The 15,518-nt window shown below is 43.3% G+C and overlaps 1 protein-coding gene across 1 annotated transcript; it reads right to left on the reverse strand.

Moving 5' to 3' along the window:
• Window positions 1-441: 441 nt before the first annotated feature.
• LOC115105852 (glial cell line-derived neurotrophic factor-like) lies at window positions 442-14,657 on the reverse strand. The gene is made up of 3 exons (XM_029628290.2): window positions 13,890-14,657; window positions 12,026-12,256; window positions 442-5,290 (listed from the first exon to the last, which is right to left on the reverse strand). Exons 2-3 carry the CDS (start codon window positions 12,228-12,230, stop codon window positions 4,716-4,718), a joined length of 780 nt encoding a protein of 259 aa, XP_029484150.1. The 5' UTR covers window positions 12,231-12,256; window positions 13,890-14,657; the 3' UTR covers window positions 442-4,715.
• Window positions 14,658-15,518: the final 861 nt, after the last annotated feature.

Consider the following 15,518-nt stretch of genomic DNA (forward strand, 5'->3'; position numbering starts at 1 on the left):
CTCAAACCCCCTGCCCTGGCCCTACCCTATAAAACCTCAAACCTCCCTGCCCTGACCCTACCCTATAAAATCTCAAACCTCCCCTGCCCTGACCCTCTCTATAAAATCTCAAACCTCCCCTGCCCTGACCCTACCCTATAAAACCTCAAACCTCCCCTGCCCTGACCCTACCCTATAAAACCTCAAACCTCCCCTGCCCTGACCCTCTCTATAAAACCTCAAACCTCCCCTGCCCTAACATCTGCCCTTCAAGTGCTGATGGCAACCTCCGATGAGGTTATTCCACCATGAGAATTACATTTGCACTCAAATGTCTGTCAGGGAGAGACCACACATGGAGTACTTTGTTACGGAAGACCTTTCTTATAAACGACCAATAGGATTCTACAGAACTCGCACTGCATTTTGTATTGAGTAGCAATCAGATGCACAACATTTTGATAGAAACAAGTTTAATTCTGTAAAAAGTTATAAAATATTGTACAAAAATAAAAATTTGTTGAGAGCTTTGGTTCAGTAACACAAAACAAGTGAGACATTACACCTTTTCTTTCACAGAGGCAATAACGACACAAACATAGGTCTGAAAACAAATAATGCATTTTTTTCTGCCTGCATGGTGTTTGTACACTTTGAATGTTTATCTTCACAGAATAACTGCCGGAGTTATGAACACACAGGAAAAGACTGTTGAGCAAACAACCATAAGACAGAGGGGTCAGTCAGTTAGTTCACACACACTTTAAAATATCGTGCAGAAGGGTAAGGGCCCAAGAGGATGCTAGGTTGTCTCCAGAAGACTTACACAGAAATCTGATATTAAAGGGAAAGATGGTCCAAATGAAAAGTGTGCTGTGATAAAATGGTAGATTTTTCTCTGACAGTATTTTTATTTTTTATTTAACTAGGCAAGTCAGTTAAGAACAAATTCTTATTTTCAATGATGGCCTAGGAACAGTGGGTAAACTGTCTGTTCAGGGGCAGAATGACAGATTTGTACCTTGTCAGCTCGGGGATTTGAACTTGCAACCACTTTGGCTGCTAGTCCAATGCTCTAACCACTAGGCTACCCTGCCGCCCCATTGGGCCTAAATTTCAGCTTGATGCCGTGGATTTGTTCTGTGTGCAGGGTGGATTATGAGACTAAAGCTGTCTTGGATGCAGTTGGGTGAGCATAGATACTCTGGTCCGTAATCCATGCCCTTCATCAGGTCCTGGGGCTCTCTCTCTCTCTGTTTCCATCAGAAGCTCCTCTCTATGATAATGGGACAAAGGTATAGCAGTAATATTATGTTCTTAAAGAATTCTGTGTTAGTGTTCCCTTCTGTTTAGTAGTTGTTTTGGGTGAGTGTATACTGTATGCTGTATAATGCTCACACTGAATGCCTGGTTACCCAGTGGTCCCCTCTCTCCCCTTCAGTGATGTCACAAACACTGTCTGTCTGTCTTTTTGTTGTACTGTCTGGTCTTAAGACGCACACTTCCTTACGTATTTATTTGGACAGTGAATCTAAATAATCTGTACATTTGTCCCTATACTCCAGCATTTGGGATTTGAGATCAAATGTTTCAGATGAGGTGAGAGTGCAAAATGTCACCTTTTATTTGAGGGTATATTCATACATATCTGTTTTACCATTTAGAAATGAAATTACTTTGTAAGTAGTCCCCCCCCTCCCCACACTTGAAGATATACAGTATATCACAAAAGTGAGTACATCCCTCACATTTTTGTAAATATTTGAGTATATCTTTTCATGTGACAACACTGAAGAAATGACACTTTGCTACAATGTAAAGTAGTGAGTGTACGGCTTGTATAACAGTGTAAATTTGCTGTCCCCTCAAAATAACTCAACACACAGCCATTAATGTCTAAACCGCTGGCAACAAAAGTGAGTACACCCCTGTGATATACTGTATATTTTCACTTGTAGTGTATTAAAGTAGTCAAAAGTGTAGTATTTGTTCCCACATTCCTATCAAACCTGTGACTCTACAAAGTTGTTGGATGCATTTGCAGTTTGTTTTGGTTATGTTACGGATGATGTTTTTCCCAATAGTAAATCATGTATTGTGGAATTTTGGAGTCACTTTTATTGTAAATAAGAATATAATGTGTTTCGGGAACACTTCTGCATTAATGTGGTTCCTAGCAATGATTACGGATAATCATGAATGAATCGTGAATAATGATGAGTGAGAAAGTTAGACATAAATATCATACCCCCCCAAAAAAAATGTTAACCTCCCCTGTTGGTAAAGATGAGAGGTTAGCATGTCTTGGAGGTATGACCTTCGTATCTCTAACTTTATCATTGTGTGCTAGGAATATGGGACCAAATACAACATTTCTGACCACTTTAATACACGTGTGTGATTCTGTACAAATATTTATGACACCTTCAAATGGTAGGACGAGATACACAGAGCTTACATTTTTAAACGGATAAACAGAATGTTGGAAAATACCCTAAAATAAAAGGTGACATTCTGTACTGTCACCTCATATGAAGTATTTGATCTCAAAGTGAAAATGCTGGAGTATAGACCCAAATGAAAAGTTTAAGCTTCACTGTCCAAATAAATTTGTAGGGGAGTGCATGTCGATTTGGCTAAGAGAGGCAGAGCCTAGATCGCCCTTAAATGGTCTTAAGCACTGGTGTTCCAGTGGGAGTAGTGGGCTAAGCTGCATGTTAGAGGATTGTTTTCAAACAAACCCCAGATCAGTAAGAAAAAGCAGAGACCATAGAGACAGAGACACTCCCAAGAACGCTAAAGCCTACTGGGACAGTAACCACTACGAAGTTTTTGCCCAGACTTGGTGTAGAGCCAGGACCAGGCTGAAGGGTTGAGGGTAACAGACCCTGGCAGCCAAGTGTACATGCATACCATCAACTTCTGCACTGCACTGTGATGGCCAAAGGACAGTGGGTCCCTTTTCCACAGTCTAGCGTCAAGGTTTTTACTGACTGCTTCTATGATATCAGAGATTTTCTGTGCTACCATCACTCCTGGCTAGCTTTTATGTAGCATTTTGTAAAAAGTTTAGTAACACATTACTTTGCAAATGGTGTGATAGAAAGAGAATGTAAGTGAATTGAAAGCAGTGGGCCTGAAGGCTGGCCATATCCAACCTGTCCTGCACCACTTCTCTAGCAATGAGGTCATTTTGTTATTCTGTCTATAAAAAAAGAGGATGTCTTGAAATAATGTGGAGAGTATCATTGTAAAGAAAGCTACACAGCTCTCCGGGATAACCACTGGCAGTACGACTTTATGCCTAGAAAATAAACAATGAATGCAGGCTTTGTATGTTCCTTTGTAAACCGATAATGGCGTGCCATGATTTTGGCAGTAGTCTTGTTTACCCATCTACTTGGTTAGCGTGAGGAGCAGCTGACTGGTGTCTCCCAAGCCCTCAGCCCCTTAACGTCCCAGGCTGCTCAGCCCTCTCTGCTTTCCATTAGTGACAAATGAGGAACACTGTCAAAGACGCTCAAACCTGGCATCATTCAAAAGGATCGAAAGCAGAGATAAGATTTGTAAGTTTTGAAAAAGGTTGGAATTGGTCCACTCCACCCTGTCTCTTCCTTTCTGCGCCCCCTCTCTAAATCGATAGCTTCTGTTATTCTCATAAATCTATGATGTTTTGGAATCGGCAGTGGGTTTAGGATTAACTACCATGGATTACAGACTTTGTACAGCATTTTGAAACTGAAGGATGAGTTTGATTAGTTATGGCTGCACCTTGAATCTGGTTGTTTCAGCACAATCTGATTCTACCTAGAAAACACATGCTCCACTTTGGTACCATCCGGGACAAAACAGAGCTCAAATAAATAAGAAAAACAAACATTTCTTTCATAAAATGGACTGCAATAAATAACAATAAGTTAATTCAATCTTAATAAATACATCTTGTGTGTATATATATATATATTTATATATATATAAATTGTAAATATATTGGATTTTACATCGATGTGTCGTACCAGACTGTCTCTTTGCTATAGGACTAAACCAGTCAACAGGTTCCCTCGTTCATTGTGAATGTAAACGTTAAGCTCCAGTCTGTGCAGTGAAACCAGAACACTCTGGACTGCAGCTGGAAATACTTGTCAAGAAGAGTTCTGCTCTCACTGTATGCCTCATGATCTGACTACGGAAAAACAGACGTTTTTGAGGAACAATATCCTGAATTCCTCTGATTCCGTCTCAGCAGCTCCATTGCAGGCAAGCCTGTGAGTGTAACAGCATGGTTCCACAGGGAAATGAGAGCGTATCCCCTGTAGGCGTCCAAGAACGTGATCCAATCATGAAGTGAATGCTGAGCTGAATTGACAACGTCTCTTTTAAAGACCGTTACGCTGAATTTCTAAGTAATTAAAATTCTATGTAATTATAGCATAGAGGAGTCCCTTCTCCACTGTGACCTGATCTGGGCTCTAAATCAGCCTAATTACTGGAGGTTTGGGGACCACACCATCCCTGTTCACCCCACAGCAGCCTCTCAGGAGTGGGACACAGGACATGCTAATACTGTCCATGGTTCCTAAGACACCACTGGAGTGGACTGTATCCGTCTCATGTTCCCTTCTTTTCCCATGTGTTCCTTCATTCCAAGAGGCAGTACCAGCCTCTGAGAGGCTTTATGTTACTGCTTCTCCTTTCTGTCTGTCTGTCAGCCTTTCTTTCATTCGTCTCTCCCAGAGTCAGACACAGCCACATTTGCGGGCGGAATGCTTCCGCAGAATGTGGTAGTCCTCGTTGTTGTCATCCAGGAATGACAGATCATCGTCAAACGTGATTGGTCGACAGCAGGTGCGGGAGGGTGTGTCCTTGACCAGCTTCTTGTTGTGGGTGAGGTTGTTGAGGATCTTGTCATAGTTGGTCTCTGCATCTGAACAAGGGCCGCTGCAGTACCGGAAGATCAGCTCCTCTTTGGTCCGGTAGCCCAACCCTAAGTCTGTGACGTTGAGATGGACCTCTTTTAGCAAGCAGCCTCGGCCTTCAACCGGCTTCATCCGCTGCTCCGCTCTATCACTGCTCCTCCCTTTGCCCCCTCGCCCCCGACCCTTCTTCTCCCCACGCCCTCCTCTCCCCACTCCTCTCCCCCCCCCTCTTCGGTCTATGTTTGCTGCTCCTCTCTGTCTCCCCTGCTCTCTCTGCTCCCTCCTTCCCCTTGAGCCGCCGGCGGGCTCTGATGATCTTCTCAGTCTGCCAATGGTAGCCTTGATAAAATCCATTACATCCTCAAACTGGTCCGGATATGGGCCTGTGATGTCATCTTTAAGAGAGAGAGGATGCAAAGAGGAAATTACTGATAATGCAATAGTGAATTCAATGCAATAAAATGACAACACATAGAGTCGTAATAAACAATAGAAGTAAAAATATTAATGACAACAATTTGAATGTTATATCAATATTGAGCATCTCCATGACAAAGTAGCAATGCTTCGATAACTGTTACAGCTGACAGTGCCATACAGAGGATCGTTTTAGTCTTCCTCAGTCATTTTAGGCAAAGCCATATATTAAGAGTCCAGCCAGGTTTTATTCTCGCCATGTTGGTGATGTAACAATATGTCAGTGCCTCTGACAGTTCCCTATGAAATGACCCGCTGCAAACAAGCAAAACAGAGTAGCGAATTTAACAGACATTTTTATCGATTGGCATTCAGGATAATGTGTCTCCAAGTCTGTACTGTGTTGTGGTGTCAACAAATTGCATATCTGCTTTCACTGGACCTGGATCTTCATAGGTTTTGAAACTATCAGAGAAACAGCACAACATCATTTATCACTTAGCTACGGCTATGGAGGAGAAAGTGGCGCTCTCAGAACATTCAGACACAAACCGTATTGGCACAAGTCTTCTCTAAATGTGACTCTGATCTTAGTTCTAGGTCTTGGAATGGACATCCTTCTCTTTCCCTTTTAAAACATTGAATCAGAGTTTACAGCACCTCCAGAAGGGAATCATATGGAATGTGACATTGAGTTAGAGCAGATCTCTCAGAGCACCTATTCTGCTTCAAATTCAAAACATGCAGGGAGCCCTCTGCCCTCTGCAGAGGGGAACAAGAAGAGACCCAGAGAGTCCTGATCCTTATGTAATACATGTTGATTCTATTATAGTGTAAACCCCCTCCTGCTCCACAGCGCATAAGCATCTTGCAACCCACTCAGAAGAAAACATTATTGTGAAATGACTCAATTAGTATGGCACTATTACCCAACAGCAATCAGGTGTATGACGTTTTTATTATGTTTTAATGTGCGTGCGTGAATGTTTGTGCATCTGTGTATTTGGTCGGTGGAGGTAAGGTTAGTAGAGGGGCTATGCTGGCCTTGACATGTTTACTCCAGGCCTCAGATGACTGGCCTGTGTGTGGTGGGCACAGGGCATCCAGACAGGTTCTGTAGTGTGTCTGTCTGGCAGGTGGAGATGTCAGTAACCCAGCCTCTCTATGGTGGTGGGTGTCACCTGTCTCACCTGTCCCACTACCAGGGAACAGGTAATCTGATCCACCTAGGTCCAAAGCTGATTGGGCCGTATCGGGTGAGCCAGGGGCCAATCTGTTTAGACACCCTGTGCCTTTTTTATTTAGACACCTCCTATTGTGTGTCTATCAGCTGATATAGAGCAGACAGACAGGGGTAGGTACTATTCTATGTTAGCAGAGAGACAGGGGTAGGTACTATTCTATGCCAGCTGACAGACAGTGGTAGGTACTATTCTATGCCAGCTGACAGACAGTGGTAGGTACTATTCTATTTCAGCTGATAGACAGGGGTAGGTACTATTCTATGCCAGCTGACAGACAGTGGTAGGTACTATTCTATGCCAGCTGAGAGACAGTGGTAGGTACTATTCTATGCCAGCTGACAGACAGTGGTAGGTCCTATTCTATGCCAGCTGACAGACAGTGGTAGGTACTATTCTATGCCAGCTGACAGACAGTGGTAGGTACTATTCTATGTCAGCTGACAGACAGTGGTAGGTCCTATACTATGTTAGCAGACAGACAGGGGTAGGTACAATTCTATGCCAGCTGACAGACAGTGGTAGGTACTATTCTGTGCCAGCTGACCTACAGGGGTAGGTACTATTCTATGCCAGCTGACAGACAGGGGTAGGTACTATTCTATTTCAGCTGATAGACAGGGGTAGGTACTATTCTATGCCAGCTGATAGACAGGGGTAGGTACTATTCTATTTCAGCTGATAGACAGGGGTAGGTATTATTCTATGTTAGCAGACAGACAGGGGTAGATACTATTCTATGTCAGCTGATAGACAGGGGTAGGTACTATTCTATTTCAGCTGATAGACAGTGATAGGTACTATTCTATGCCAGCTGACAGACAGGGGTAGGTACAATTCTATTTCAGCTGATAGACGGAGGTAGGTACTATTCTATTTCAGCTGACAGACAGGGGTAGGTACTATTCTATGTTAGCTGACAGACAGGTGTAGGTACTATTCTATGCCAGCTGACAGACAGTGGTAGGTACTATTCTATGTTAGCAGACAGACAGGTGTAGGTACTATTCTATGCCAGCTGACAGACAGTGATAGGTACTATTCTATGCCAGCTGACAGACAGGGGTAGGTACTATTCTATGTTAGCTGACATACAGGGGTAGGTACTATTCTATGCCAGCTGACATACAGGGGTAGGTACTATTCTATGTTAGCAGACAGACAGGGGTAGATACTATTCTATGTTAGCAGACAGACAGGGGTAGATACTATTCTATGTTAGCAGACAGACAGGGGTAGGTACTATTCTATGCCAGTTCACCGACAGTGGTAGGTGCTATTCTATGCCAGCATACAGACAGTGGTAGGTACTATTCTATGCCAGCATACAGACAGTGGTAGGTACTATTCTATGCCAGCATACAGACAGGGGTAGATACTATTCTATGCCAGCTGACAGAAAGGGGTAGGTACTATTCTATTTCAGCTGATAGACAGGGGTAGGTACTATTCTATTTCAGCTGATAGACAGGGGTAGGTACTATTCTATGTTAGCAGACAGACAGGGGTAGGTACTATTCTATGCCAGCATACAGACAGTGGTAGGTACTATTCTATGCCAGTTGACCGACAGTGGTAGGTACTATTCTATGCCAGCATACAGACAGTGGTAGGTACTATTCTATGCCAGCTGACCTACAGTGGTAGGTACTATTCTATGCCAGCAGACAGACAGGGGTAGATACTATTCTATGTCAGCTGACAGACAGTTATAGGTACTACTCTATGCCAGCTGACAGACAGGGGTAGGTACTATTCTATTTCAGCTGATAGACAGGGGTAGGTACTATTCTATGTCAGCTGATAGACAGGGGTAGGTACTATTCTATGCCAGCTGACAGACAGGGGTAGGTACTATTCTATTTCAGCTGATAGACAGGGGTAGGTACTATTCTATTTCAGCTGATAGACAGGGGTAGGTACTATTCTATTTCAGCTGATAGACAGGGGTAGGTACTATTCTATTTCAGCTGATAGACAGGGGTAGGTACTATTCTATTTCAGCTGACAGACAGGGGTAGATACTATTCTATGTTAGCTGACAGACAGTGATAGGTACTATTCTATGCCAGCTGACAGACAGGGGTAGGTACTATTCTATGCCAGCTGACAGACAGGGGTAGGTACTATTCTATTTCAGCTGATAGACAGGGGTAGGTACTATTCTATTTCAGCTGATAGACAGGGGTAGATACTATTCTATTTCAGCTGACAGACAGTGGTAGGTCCTATTCTATGCCAGCTGACAGACAGTGGTAGGTACTATTCTATGCCAGCTGACAGACAGTGGTAGGTACTATTCTATGTCAGCTGACAGACAGTGGTAGGTCCTATTCTATGCCAGCTGACAGACAGTGGTAGGTACTATTCTATGTTAGCAGACAGACAGTGGTAGGTACTATTCTATGCCAGCTGACAGACAGTGGTAGGTACTATTCTGTGCCAGCTGACCTACAGGGGTAGGTACTATTCTATGCCAGCTGACAGACAGGGGTAGGTACTATTCTATTTCAGCTGATAGACAGGGGTAGGTACTATTCTATGCCAGCTGACAGACAGGGGTAGGTACTATTCTATTTCAGCTGATAGACGGGGGTAGGTACTATTCTACGTTAGCTGACAGACAGTGATAGGTACTATTCTATGCCAGCTGACAGACAGGGGTAGGTACTATTCTATTTCAGCTGATAGACGGAGGTAGGTACTATTCTATGCCAGCTGACAGACAGTGGTAGGTACTATTCTATGCCAGCAGACAGACAGGGATAGGTACTATTCTATGTTAGCAGACAGACAGGGGTAGGTACTATTCTATGCCAGCTGACAGACAGTGATAGGTACTATTCTATTTCAGCTGATAGACAGGGGTAGGTACTATTCTATGCCAGCTGACAGACAGGGGTAGATACTATTCTATGTTAGCTGACAGACAGGTGTAGGTACTATTCTATTTCAGCTGACAGACAGGGGTAGATACTATTCTATGTCAGCTGACAGACAGGGGTAGATACTATTCTATGTTAGCTGACAGACAGGTGTAGGTACTATTCTATTTCAGCTGATAGACAGGGGTAGGTATTATTCTATGTTAGCAGACAGACAGGGGTAGATACTATTCTATGTCAGCCGATAGACAGGGGTAGGTACTATTCTATTTCAGCTGATAGACAGTGATAGGTACTATTCTATGCCAGCTGACAGACAGGGGTAGGTACTATTCTATTTCAGCTGATAGACGGGGGTAGGTACTATTCTACGTTAGCTGACAGACAGTGATAGGTACTATTCTATGCCAGCTGACAGACAGGGGTAGGTACTATTCTATTTCAGCTGACAGACAGGGGTAGGTACTATTCTATTTCAGCTGACAGACAGGGGTAGGTACTATTCTATGTTAGCAGACAGACAGGGGTAGGTACTATTCTATGTTAGCAGACAGACAGTGATAGGTACTATTCTATGCCAGCTGACAGACAGGGGTAGGTACTATTCTATGCCAGCTGACAGACAGGGGTAGGTACTATTCTATTTCAGCTGATAGACGGGGGTAGGTACTATTCTACGTTAGCTGACAGACAGTGATAGGTACTATTCTATTTCAGCTGACAGACAGGGGTAGGTACTATTCTATTTCAGCTGACAGACAGGGGTAGGTACAATTCTATGTCAGCTGATAGACAGGGGTAGGTACTATTCTATGTCAGCTGACAGACAGGTGAAGTGTTCTGCAGCAAAACCGCCCAAAATACAGAAACACCTCCTGGCTCTCCCATGCATCTGTTTCAAACGTTCTCTAGAATCATGTTTTTATGATTTAGAGATCAGCTCTGAAGCCTGCCAGTGTAAAGCTCCACTGAGACCAAAGTGAAGTCCTGACAAGGATCCGACAGGGACCAAAATATGATTTACTATTAACAACTTCATCCGTTTTCTAGCCTAGTTTTGCATGCTCCAGAAGCCTTGTACATGTTTTCTAGCCTAGTTGTGCATGCTCCAGAAGCCTTGTACATGTTTTCTAGCCTAGTTGTGCATGCTCCAGAAGCCTTGTACATGTTTTCTAGCCTAGTTGTGCATGCTCCAGAAGCCTTGTACATGTTTTCTAGCCTAGTTGTGCATGCTCCAGAAGCCTTGTACATGTTTTCTGTCCTGCAGACACAAGTATCTCTAGAGGCTGTGGATCAGCTGCAGAGACACTTGCCTCCAAAGATGACTTGGAATGGGTACAAGAGTCATCGCTTACCAAAGACATTGCAAATGAAACAAAAGGCCAAAACCTCCCATATAGTTCCAGGGTTGTTTACACCTTGGTGCATTGTTAATGGTCTTAAGTTACAGAACAGGCCGAGGGGATGTCACTCACCGCCGCTAACTGAATATGAGGTGAGGGGGAAACATTTCTCTGGTCTAAATGTTCCATGTTTCATCTACAGCTTATACTGTGTAAAGACAAGACAGGTTCATGCTGTTTTATACAAATTGAATTCCTCGCCCTCGCAGCTGCTAAAATGAACATAAATACAATATTGAGCTTTCCCTTGTTGCTTCTTACTCCATATAGTCCATTCTTTCTCCTATGATCGGCATCTGTTTTGTGGTTCCTCTACTGTAACTTGGTTGGGGAAGGGGGGGGGTGCTTTGTTTTCCTGACAGGGAGAGGGCACAAATACCGCAGTCCCAGAGAGGCAGGGTTGAAGATAAACAAGGCAGTAGGAATGTCAGTGCTCAACACTGTTTAGGACTGAGGCGCTGCAGTCACTATTTCTTCCTCCTTCTGCTGCATGGATGTTTTGACCCCAGCGTGATGCTGCCCACAGCAGCAGAGAAGGCTGCTCAAACCTGCTGTTAGACAAACTACTGCTCCTCCTCTGAATCAGGCACTCAGCAGGATTCATCAATGACTGGTCTGGCCTCCGTTCAAGGGCGCTTCACACTATCAGGCAACAATTACATTGACTGCTGTCCCTTTATTTGGGATAAGCTTGCCTTGCTACAATGTGGTTCATAGCAAAAGGCAGTAGCAAGACTTTACCCACCAAAAACCAAGTGTAACCCCAGAGAGCCTGTTCTTACCAGGGGAGCACCCCTGGTGCAATATGTAACACATGGCAACCTATGGCCATGGTAAACAGATATGTATCCTCTCTGTTTGGGTTACATGTTTGGACTGAATGTAGCACGTTTGGTTTTGGTAATCAGGCAATTTGAACACACTGAGTACCAAACAATACATGGTATGTTTAATGTATGGTGTGTCACCCTCTTTAAACCCATATTCACTTCAAGAAACTGAGAACCAGTTGAGGACTGCAGTCACATTAATGCTACGGTTTTGCAACAGAGTCTCATCAAGCAACTTTAATAGTCTTCTATAAGAAATTATAATTTTCCTGAAGACGGTCTGATCTTATGCAGAAGAAAGTATGTTTGAAACTTCAGTAGGTGAAAAAACAATGTATCAGAATCTTGACTTACATTTTTCTTCCATGGAAATCTCTTGCAGGCTGTGAGACTCCGACTGGAACTCTGGCTCTGGTTCCTCCACAGATGGGGACAGAGAATCACTATGCCAATCTGAGTAGTGAGCTCTTTTGGCAGGCTGAAGGTTTTGGTAAAGGGGGCGTGTGGAGACGGAGCTCAGGAGCAACAAACACGTGGCCAAAACATCCCATAACTTCATCTTAGACTCAGTTCCTATGAAGGAATCTGCAAGAAAACGAGACGGATGTGTGAGTTGGATCCTACTTTACAATAATCAAACATTTCCGAATTGGATTGAACTATGAATATAAGTGTAGGCTGTAGACACAATGCCAAAAGTGGGTTGGTTTGGTCATCTTTCAATAGGGGGTTGGTTTGGTCATCTTTCAATAGGGAGTTGGTTTGGTCATCTTTCAATAGGGGGTTGGTTTGGTCATCTTTCAATAGGGGGTTGGTTTGGTCCTTTTTCAATAGGGAGTTGGTTCGGTCATCTTTCAATAGGGGGTGGGTTTGGTCATCTTTCAATAGCGAGAACTGGAAAATATTACAAGTTGATAAAATGTATAAAAATGCTGGGCAGGCCATTATTGTGGCTACCATGGCTATGCCCCCATAGGATGACAATGCCTCTATCCACACGGCACAAGAGGTCCCTGAATAGTTTGATGAGCATAAAAACAATGTAAATCATATGCCATGGCCGTCTCAGACACCAGATCTCAACCCAATTGAATACTTATGGGAGATTCTGAAGCGGTGCCTAGGACAGCGTTTTCCACCATGGTCAACAAAACACCAAATGATGGAATTTCCCGTGGAAGAATTGAGGTCTCCGATAGAGTTCCAGACACTTGTAGAATCTATGCCGAGGTGCATTGAAGCTGTTCTGGCTGGTGGTGGCCCAACGCCCTAAGAAACTTTATGTTGGTGTTTATTTTGCCAGTTACCTGTCGTTATTTGTATGACGTTTTGTTCGCTAACTGGGGTTCCAAATGAACAAACTTCAGAGAGCATTATTTACATTTGATCAAATGTGATATTTTTCAATTTAAAGGTCAAATATGTCTAACAGGTTATAAACACTATATGTAACTATAAACTGTTACCACATTGGTATTTAGGTTTAAATAGACTAGATATAATCTATTAATATCATTTAATACATGACTATCCTATTACTTTAGGGTCCTCCATAGCTTCTGCATGATATACATATTGATAATCACAATAATTTTTTTATGATTGTTTTTGTGCCAAGATATTTCTGCATGTCTATAAATTTCCATTCTGGCCCAAACAACACCTCGATTACAACTAATTTTAAACCTATTTCAGAGAGAATTTATGAGTGCGTGTTACTGAAATAGGTGGCCGCCACAGGCGTAGGGTGCGCCTTTACTCCAAAATGTGTTTATGGACACACCATGCATAGCGCATTGGCTACTGTCCAGCAGAAAGGTTACACAAGCCCAAATGTTGACATGAATTCGCCAGATGGTGAATCCCTGGCCAATGAATTATTACCTGGACTCTCGTTAATTCATTGAGCATTGTCTGCAGCTAAAGTTTGTCCATGTTTAATTGTGCAGCTAACACCGATTTTTTTTATACACAGCTAGTGCATAGTGTGTATATGCTATTATAAAACGGCCCTTTTTTTTACACTTTTGATGCATTTGTCCTTTCGAAGATAATAATTGATGAATGCTTTTTTGTATTTTGTAGGCTAGACATTCAGAATGTCCAATAGCCTCAAAATGAATGTATCAATATCATAGGCATACGACAGCCTACACACATGCATCTAAATTACTCAATACTACTGAACAACCAATAACTGTGAATGTACTGTGCTTACCTTAAATCTGGCCCTTGCAGACCTGCAATTGGTATCAGTATTAAAATCCAACACACAGCGATGCATTTAACGTTCCGTGGTGCGTCAGAAGCAGCCCTAGTTGTATCCAAAGGATATATTCAGACTGTAAAATTGTATCTGATCACATATATCCGATGCGTTCATCCGATGCGTTTAATGTAATTTACAATGTAAAAATGACCCTGAAAATGAATGCAACAAGGCTTGATGAGTGGCTTCTCGTATACAGAGCAGCCAACCATGTGTCTGCCCACAGGTAGGCTACGCGCTGGAGTGACTGGCTGGGCAAAGTGCCGCTGCGCTCTCTCTCCAGGCGCTCAGTCGCAAACTAATTGGATTCTGGTTTCCACATTGGATATCCGAGATAGATCCACCATCACCAACTGCAAGGAGTCAAATGAAGACATCGGCTTTCCCGAAGCAGGGAGTGGACCAGTTCGCCAAAGCCGAGGCGCAGGGAAACGTACAGAAAACTCGCGTTAGGGAGACCGTTAACTGTTACTTTTGACCTTTTTCATGAGAGAAAATGTAATAAATAACGTTCGTAACATCCACCAGAGCAACATGTATGATCATGAAGATTTACGCGATGTTTTCATATCCCCAATGTATTCTAATAAAAAATTAGGGCAATGATGTGTATTCTCCATTATATCCAAGGTGTCCGCGTGAGGAGTGAGATGGCTGTCCACATGCGGGCTCTTCAGGCTGGCACTGGCAGTACAGATGTGCAGCTGTCTGCGCATTACACCATACCAGGCGCAGAGAGCGGTTTGGATAGATTTATAGCTCTAGGCACGCTGACGTTTCGAAGTGTCCGCCCTTCTTTTCTCGACCTCTGCACGACCAAACAGTAAGTAGAGACAGAAGTCCACTCCAACACACATCTCCAAAACACCCCTGGCACTCCATTTGCTGGGTCGCAGTTTTGGGATGTCTTGAGGATTATGTCACTCTCCTGATGTCCTCGGGTTAGATTTCAGTAATGCGGAAGGCGATTTGGAGACATTCGGTTGCGATACATGTTCCTTGCCTAAACTGATCTTCACCGCGCGCGCTGGGTGTCGGGTTCGGTCTGGTGGCTACACACAGCTCAAATTCGGATGCTCACCACTCGTATTTACTTGGAAGCACTTGTAAATACATGTGATGGACATTTGGGGGGAAAAGTGAACGTGTATAATAACGACTTTTAACATTTTACGTATATGGCGGCAAACTATATAATTCTCCATAATTGAAGGCATCTGTAGAATACTCATAACTATTCAGATGCACGCTATAGGTCGCAGCAAATGGTCACTTAATAACCCGTGTTTGGTGTCGTTATCCCTGCAGGGGTCTATGTGAGCCACAATAGAGGCACCATAAGCCTTCTGGGATATGGCACCTGAGAGGCCTGGTCCATTAACCCTCATCATTTACACTCAACAATCTCCTTTCATCTTTAGGAGGTCCACATTCATCCAGGTTTAACCCAACTCTTTATGAATTTATGTGAATTTAGTATTGATGAGTTAGAAGGTACCCCCCCCCCCCCCATCAAAATAGAAAAAACCGTCCAAACACAGCACACATGTTTTATTAGAGAGAGCAGGACTTCGTTTC

The sequence above is a fragment of the Oncorhynchus nerka genome, linkage group LG22 (genome assembly GCF_034236695.1).
Source record: "Oncorhynchus nerka isolate Pitt River linkage group LG22, Oner_Uvic_2.0, whole genome shotgun sequence".
NCBI lineage: Eukaryota > Metazoa > Chordata > Actinopteri > Salmoniformes > Salmonidae > Oncorhynchus > Oncorhynchus nerka.

What these genes read in the sequence shown, in the direction of transcription:
- LOC115105852 (XM_029628290.2), bottom strand. Translation starts at nt 12,230, where the DNA reads ATGAAGTTATGGGATGTTTTGGCCACGTGTTTGTTGCTCCTGAGCTCC. An exon ending in GATTTCCATGGAAGAAAAAT is followed by an intron (nt 5,291 to 12,025) that starts GTAAGTCAAGAT and finishes TCTCTCTTAAAG; the next exon opens with ATGACATCACAGGCCCATAT.